The sequence below is a fragment of the Arachis ipaensis genome, chromosome B03 (genome assembly GCF_000816755.2).
Source record: "Arachis ipaensis cultivar K30076 chromosome B03, Araip1.1, whole genome shotgun sequence".
NCBI lineage: Eukaryota > Viridiplantae > Streptophyta > Magnoliopsida > Fabales > Fabaceae > Arachis > Arachis ipaensis.
Genome location: NC_029787.2, coordinates 131910442 through 131918431, shown reverse-complemented (window position 1 = coordinate 131918431; position 7990 = coordinate 131910442). Strand labels below are relative to the sequence as shown.

At 34.8% G+C, this 7990-nt stretch overlaps 2 protein-coding genes across 2 annotated transcripts in view; one reads left to right on the top strand and one right to left on the bottom strand.

Moving 5' to 3' along the window:
* The window catches only part of LOC107631495 (UDP-N-acetylglucosamine diphosphorylase 1), a 6426-nt gene extending 1950 nt beyond the window's left edge, over nucleotides 1-4476 (top strand). The window contains exons 4-15 of the mRNA XM_016334955.2: nucleotides 341-380; nucleotides 1131-1220; nucleotides 1297-1409; nucleotides 1504-1578; nucleotides 2076-2115; nucleotides 2291-2373; nucleotides 2477-2554; nucleotides 2687-2830; nucleotides 3468-3535; nucleotides 3673-3787; nucleotides 3892-4048; nucleotides 4136-4476. Coding sequence (XP_016190441.1) covers nucleotides 341-380; nucleotides 1131-1220; nucleotides 1297-1409; nucleotides 1504-1578; nucleotides 2076-2115; nucleotides 2291-2373; nucleotides 2477-2554; nucleotides 2687-2830; nucleotides 3468-3535; nucleotides 3673-3787; nucleotides 3892-4048; nucleotides 4136-4233 — 1101 coding nt within the window. The 3' untranslated portion in view covers nucleotides 4234-4476. The remainder of the gene's footprint in view (nucleotides 1-340; nucleotides 381-1130; nucleotides 1221-1296; nucleotides 1410-1503; nucleotides 1579-2075; nucleotides 2116-2290; nucleotides 2374-2476; nucleotides 2555-2686; nucleotides 2831-3467; nucleotides 3536-3672; nucleotides 3788-3891; nucleotides 4049-4135) is intronic.
* Nucleotides 4955-7990, bottom strand: part of LOC107631497 (eukaryotic initiation factor 4A-3) — a gene marked incomplete in the record, with an annotated part of 3662 nt that continues 626 nt past the window's right edge. Inside the window, 7 exon segments of the mRNA XM_016334956.2 lie at nucleotides 4955-5389; nucleotides 5585-5671; nucleotides 6528-6695; nucleotides 6803-6922; nucleotides 7003-7110; nucleotides 7712-7792; nucleotides 7902-7990. Of these exon segments, the coding sequence (XP_016190442.1) occupies nucleotides 5276-5389; nucleotides 5585-5671; nucleotides 6528-6695; nucleotides 6803-6922; nucleotides 7003-7110; nucleotides 7712-7792; nucleotides 7902-7990 (767 nt within the window).

Here is a 7990-nt window from a genome sequence, read left to right as displayed (position 1 = left end):
TTTCATTACTCAAGTTATTTTGGTAATTTACTTTTCCTGATATAATATCTGAATCTGAATACTATTTCAGTGGTATTTTTATTTCACTAAAGTGAGCATTTATAAGCTCTATTTTTAAGTATGAAACACAACGTCCGACAGTAAATTTTGAGAAATAATTGATAAAGAATGGGATGTATCATGCAATATTTTAGTGTTATTTATTTTTTGGATGCTCAATTTCCAAACCTAACTCCCGCACACGTTTTTTTTATGTAGTATTAAATCTCATTCTTCACTGCTAAATTTTCCATACTGTGTGTTTGGCTGACTTGAGAATGTACCAAAACAAAAAATGCAGGGGACCCGGCTTGGAAGTGCAGATCCTAAGGGATGTTTTAGTGAGTACTTCTCATTGTCTGAATTGATATTGAAATCAAATTTTTGAAGTTCAAGTTGCTTCAGTCGGCACTTAAAGTTTGAATAGTTTATTCTTCCCGTCTAAAATTTTAATTTTATGAAGTACAATAAAGTTATCACCTCCTATTGTATTCATCAATTTATCGGCGCTTAATGTGTGGAAAAAAAATGTTCCCTGAAATATTTATCTTTTACCTTTTTGTAGGTTAGTTAATGCTTAAAATTTCCACATGATTAGTTTATGTTTATCCCCTTCGTTTCCTGGGAAGATCTTTTTAACTAGAAGTTCAGAAGTCATGGGGGACCCGGATCTTCCAGACTATTAAACTTTGGGCAGAGAACACTAACTCACTTTAAAATCAATATAGATTCCTTAGTTTACGTTAGTTGAATGTTGCACATGGGTGGGTTATAATTATACACAACATAATATTTGCATGTTAAAGTAAAAGCAGCTGAATATTTCTGATTCTAGGACCAACATTTTTCCTAACAATTAATACTAACTGCTTTTTCTCTAATCTGTTTTGAGTTCTTCTGACCATTTTGTCTTGCCAAAGTTTCTGTTATGGGATAACTCCAATTTATATTTCTCTGAAATTTGGATAAGGCTCTGTTTATCTTTTCATTTACGAATTTATTATTTTCATTTTATTTTATTGAGATTGTGCTTAGAGAGTAAAATCATGAAACTCATCTGTTTTTCAATCTATAATCATATTTCATTTTAGATATTGGACTTCCTTCTGGAAAATCACTTTTTCAACTTCAAGCTGAGAAGATTTTGTGTGTACAGAGATTAGCTGCGCAAGCTAATGAGAGTAAGTCTCACTTATCTTGGTTTAGTTTATTCGTGTTTTACTTTATTTCTCATCTTCGTCGGTCCATGTATTGCAGGTTCTGCTTCTTCTGTACAAATACACTGGTACATCATGACCAGTCCATTCACTGATGAGGCGACACGCAAATTCTTTGAGAGTCATAAATATTTTGGTCTTGAAGCAGAACAGGTAAGGTGTCTTAGTTCTTTAAATCTCAGGATTGTACTATCTCTACCCATTTTTACTGTTGCTTGCTTACTTTGGACATGCCTCTTTGATATAGGTTACCTTTTTCCAGCAGGGGACCATCCCCTGTGTTTCCAAGGATGGTAGATTTATTATGGAGACTCCATACAGGGTATGACTCCACTCCCTATTTTACTGAGATTCATGCTAGGTGTCCTTTTTCTCTCGTTCTTTGCTTTCAAATTTGATGAAATAACTTTGTCTCCTGTTCATGTTATTTTGACTGCCAATCAGATTTCTTTTTTCTCGGTTAGAAAATAACGGTCCAAGAGCTTATATTATAACATATGGTTGCTTATAAATGATATAAGTCTTTGATCATGTCATAATTTGCAAAACTGACTGAATTTTCAAGGAATAATACTGCTAACCATTCTAGAACATGAGCATTTGATAATATTGGTTGAACTAAACTCGTGTCATGCAAACAACTGGGGAAGGAGTTCATTTGTTTCCATTTTTAACTTGTGAACGAAGATACTTTATATGAAACAATGAAGTAATACCAAATAGTAGGAGTTACTTTTTATTTTTGTTTATTTATTTCTAAAAAAACTATAGTTCCTTTGAATTCTAGCTCGAGGTATAATATTTATACTTTGAAACCAGGTGGCAAAGTCTCCTGATGGGAATGGTGGAGTGTATTCAGGTACTTTACGTGTGCTCTCTAATTCTATTTTTTATTTTTATGGAATATGTGCTCTTTTATATATTCCAATCTATAAGACTGACATGGAGAGTAATATATAAATATATTAAGTATTTTACATATGGTCAAACAAGATTGAATATTATCTTAATATCTTCCCTGTTTTTGGGTTCAGCTCTTAAATATTCCAAATTATTGGAGGATATGGCTTCAAAAGGAATCAAGTATATCGATTGCTATGGAGTTGACAATGCACTGGTGATTGTTCTTTGCTTCCTATTTTATCTTTTAAACTAACTAGATTTCTGTGTCACTGCTCATTTTTTATCTATGGATGTACTGATATGATCTTGTGAAACAGGTTCGAGTTGCCGATCCAACTTTTATAGGTTACTTCATCGATAAAGGTGTGGCTGCTGCTGCAAAAGTTGTCCGCAAGGTAGCATACCGATTAATTATTTCCTCACTAGCACCTAATTATTTATGATAAGTATGTTTTAATCAATGATTCAGTTAATTTTGTACTTTATATTTTATTTTGTCTTTATAAAATCTTGTCACAATGTAATAGGCATATCCACAAGAAAAGGTTGGTGTGTTTGTACGACGAGGTAAAGGTGGACCTCTTACTGTGGTTGAATACAGCGAGTTGGACCCATCACTAGCTTCTGCAGTCAACCAAGCAACTGGCCGTCTTCGTTTTTGTTGGAGTAATGTTGGTCTCTTGTCCTTCTATGCTCTGTTTATAATATCTTGCTTTCTGTTTCCTGCACTTGCTTTGTTATATCATTGAGGATCACTGCCATTGAATTCTAGCTATGATATTCTAGAAATTCTAGAATGGAAAAAAGCAGGGGTTGAAAGTGGTTGAACAAATCAACAACCACTTCCTGAATTAACACCCTACACTTCCTAATTGAGTAAAAGTCACTATATCAACTTTTGATATTTGATAGTGAGTGACATACTGTGATCCAGGAGAGTTTATGCTTTCATACAATCTTAAACTATATGATAGTCGTAAGGCATACTTTAGGAGACAGTGGTTATCTTACAAAAATGGAAATTATCATCTGGTTTTGTGCAAATTATCATCTACTTCTCGTGTGCAGTGATTTGATTCCCATCCTCGTGTATATCACAAAAATTTCTTTGTAAACCAAAACAGTAAATTGATAAAATAATTAAATATCACATGATAATGACTCAGTAGTTTCTATTAATCCATGTAGCCTACCCACTAATAGTAAGACTGTTGTTGCATCATATGCAAGTGGGATTGCAATTGATTGTTATTTTGTTGTTTGCGTATCAATTATCTTCCAGGTTTCTTATTAATCTTGTGATTTCAGGTCTGCTTACACATGTTTACCTTGGATTTTCTAAACCAAGTGGCAAATGGCCTTGAAAAAGACAGCGTGTATGTTTGTTGCTTTCTTTCCTTCACATGCCCTGTGCTCCCATTTTTTTTCTCATCCTCAGAACGGTATCGATATCAGAATTTACCATCTTCTATGTTCTTTGTAGATGTTGACCATGCATTGGTTTTATGTGCAGTTACCATCTTGCAGAGAAGAAAATCCCTTCTATACATGGATATACAACGGGATTAAAACTTGAACAGTTTATATTTGATGCATTTCCTTATGCTCCTACAACTGCACTTTTTGAGGTGATAATAATTCTCTAATTTTCACATGGGACATGGCAATTTCTTTCCTGGTGATTAAGGATGCTATTCTTATTATTTATTCCATGTTATGACTCCATGTGCAGGTACTACGGGAGGAAGAATTTGCACCAGTGAAAAATGCAAATGGATCCAATTATGACACTCCAGACAGTGCAAAACTCCTTGTTCTACGACTCCATACTCGTTGGGTTGTTGCTGCAGGTGGCTTCTTGACACACTCGGTGCCATTGTATTCAACTGGTAAGTTTTTCCTCTTTTATTGCCGCGGATAGTAGAAATATATTCTTTTCTAATTCTTCCTTTCATTGCATTGCCTCTCTCATTCAGGTGTTGAAGTGTCACCGCTGTGTTCATATGCTGGTGAAAACCTGGAACCTATATGTCGAGGAAGAACATTTCACGCACCTTGCGAGATTACATTCTAGTTCCACGTCGTTTCAGCGGCTTTGTTGTGACCTACACAACAATGACCATGTTTTCATTCCATATATCTTGCAACATTAAATTTGTGTATGCAGCTCCATATTCACTTGTATCAATATATATGTATCTTCTTCAATCTGATTTTCCTTGGATTTTGATTTTGGATAATTTTTGGCCACTGATTTGTTTTAGATTTGCAGAGGAATGTACATGCTTCATAAATTTTACTTGAGCATTTATTTGTCCATGCAAACTCTGTTTTCGTTATTCCTCGTATTTCTCAAATTACCGAATGCACTGGTTCATACTCATTTTCAATTTTGAAACCAGTCGCCCGTCAATATATGGCTTTTCCCCTAAATCAAGGAAATCAAGTATCGCAATTCGCAATGGCTTCGCATGCAAAAATGGGTGAAAAAATTACCGCATATATTTGCAGGTTAGGATTGCAAAAGCGAGGAAGAATATTTTTTTCCATTTTCGCATATATTGATTATGAAATTGTAACTAAATGCATAATTTTGTAATTCTATGATTTAACACTTTAAATTAATGAAGGATAAAACTGTTTTATTTCCTCTATTTATTTCTATTTTCAACATTACCGCTGATATTTTATGTGTTTGAATTTTAGCCTTAGAAACATTAAATATAACTAAAATAAATGTTAAATATAAAACTAAAGAATGTCGTTAGGAGTAAAATTAAATAAAAAATCAAAGAGGACCAAACCAATCTTATCCAAAATTTTACCAGTGTAGAGCAATTAAGTTCCAAAGTAAAGGATCTTCCATTAGTTGTATATGCACACAAGCTTGAGAACCAACAAATTACAGATTATTCAGCCTCGAGTTAGAGAGAACTCGTTAGACAAAACAAATCAAGTTAAAAAAGTAAATCTCATTCTCACCACGCCAACAAAAAGAAACGCTACTCTGGTACAGTCAAACCACTGTACATGCAAAAAAAAAAGCCCAATGCAGAGAAACCACATCAAACACACTATCCCTACCTCCATGCAGCACAGGGCAAGACGAAAATATTTTATATAAGATCAGCCACGTTCATTGGCATTTCATCAATCTGAGTACTATAATATTGCTCAATATCTCTCAAAATCTTGATATCGTCACTCTTGACAAAGTTTATTGCAACACCCTGCATATGAAAAAAAAAAGGGTCAATTAAAGTGAACTTATAGGAACTGTAAATAGGAAATCCAACAGATGGCAGGATAAAATTTCATGCATCAACAGTATAAACAACTCAAAACCCTTCCTGACGTAAAGACAAAGTTCAAGAAGGAAAACCATACTCGCTCATTATAAAACTCGGCTTATGTATTAGAAATACCTTGCGTCCAAAACGCCCAGAGCGGCCTATTCGATGAATGTAGAGCTCACGATTATTTGGGAGGTCATAGTTGATGACTAGAGAAACCTGATAACCAAAGGAATGTACAAATCATTAACAGGAGTAACCTTCCCATGCACAGCTTAAATGCTAGAAGTAGGCTGAAAGTGAGCCGAGCTTCGCTAAACCATGCTTAAGCTCGGCTCACAAAAATTAAGCTTGTTTCACGCCTTGACTCATTAACAATCGAGCCTATTTCGTAAGCTCAAACTCGGCTCAACAAAAGCTCACGAACTGGCTCAAATAATAGGAACATAATCTATAATTTTATATATGCATTTAATCTATACTTTTAATATTATATATATAATCGAGCCAACTCACGAGCTAATGACCTGAGCTTATCCAAGCTCAAACTCAGCTCATTTAATTTATGAGCTCAAATTCAAGCTCAAGCTCGGCACACAGCTCACGAGTTCAGCTTATCGAGCTATTAATAAGTCGAGCTCGAGCTGGCTTGACTCACTCCCAGCTCTAGCCTAAAAGAGCAGCAGTGCTCATGCTATATTTTAAAGGACATCATATTTCATATAATATACAAAAGTGTCAAACGAGCAACCTAAAGTAGAGTCAAAGTTAGAATTAGAATACCAAGTTTTCTTTAAATCTCAAAAAACTTGAAATGACAGGACCAAATAAGGCAATACACCTCTGGACAATTGGATCATTAGTCTAAATTCCCAAGAGCTACACAAATACTAATCCACTTTTCAACAACTGAGCAATTGTTTGCAGAATTTTCAACCAGGAAATAGAAAACAGTCTAAAATCTGATGAAAAAGGCATCTCATAAATCATAGATCTTCTAATGAATTCAACTAGACTTAAAAATGCACACATTAATGAAAGCCACTAAAAAGAGGAAATACACATAAAAACTTGCCTGCTGTACATCAAGGCCACGTGCCCAGACATCCGTTGTTATTAGCACACGAGTAGTTCCAGCACGAAATTCTGCCATAATTGCATCTCTTTCTTTCTGCGGCATGTCTCCATGCATTGCCGATACAGTGAAATTATTGTTACGCATTTTTTCAGTTAACCAATCCACCTGTTCCAAAACACATAAATGATGAAAAACAATTCTGAAAAATCATAGAACAGCCTGAAAGTTTTATTAATGGAATGCTTATACTATTCCTTGGAAGTTTGGTTTACCTTTCGCTTAGTGTTACAAAATATAACAGCCTGCGTGATAGTAAGGGTATCATAAAGATCACATAGAGTATCAAACTTCCATTCTTCCCGTTCAACTGCAACAAAGAATTGCTTGATGCCCTGCCATGAGAAGGGAGGGGGAATGCATCAATATCCACTGACTCAAAAGGAACTTAAGTAACATAATAACCATTGATTACCTCCAGTGTCAATTCATCACGTTTTACAAGGATCCTTACAGGATCTGTCATGAATTTACTTGTCATCTCCAGTATTTCATGAGGGAGAGTGGCAGAAATCAAGACAACCTACACATAAGAACTAAATGATTCAATGATTGCAAAATACTTCATGATACACACATGCTTTGGAAACTTATAACTGACGTGCAATTGAAAAGATGTTAGGCAACCCTGTCATATTTTCCCGTCATTGAAAGACTTTATAAGGAGCATGGAGATACCAACTCAACAAAGTCAATTCCCAAACAGATGCATACACAAACAAGCACAAAACAAAGGGTCATATTACTGTTGAAGCTTCAAGCTGTTTGCATAGATAAATCATTAAAACTATTCTGACTAAGAACTCTGGCTTGCTTGCTTCATTGTCCTTATTTACACACATGAAGCCATATAGCCTATATTGAAAACAATAAAAATAACAAAGCATTTCACCACTAAGTGAGTTTTGTCGAATGGGTCAAATCTGAAATATACCATTGCGTCATTAACTAAACATATATTTTCTCCATTCCATATTAATAAATCATTTTAATATTATGGGCACAATCATCATTGTATTTAGATTCAACCAAAAAACAGTCATACTGACTTATCAACATGAAAAGGATAGTGACATAAGAGTACATAAGATTTTCAAACTGTAAATTCCATCCCAAACAAGTACCTGAAGCTCTGGTGGCAGATACCTATACACATCATAAATTTGATCCTTAAACCCTCTGCTTAACATCTCGTCCGATTCATCCTATCATCATCAAATTCAAAACAACAAAAGAACACAAATATCAGTCAGTTAGACCCGCACAACAACAAATACGAAACTCAGAAAAAGATCAGAAAAAACACAAACTCACCAGAACCAGCATCTTGATATCTCTGGTGCGCAAAGTCCTCCTTTTGATCATGTCACAGACCCGCCCAGGAGTTCCAGACACCACATGAA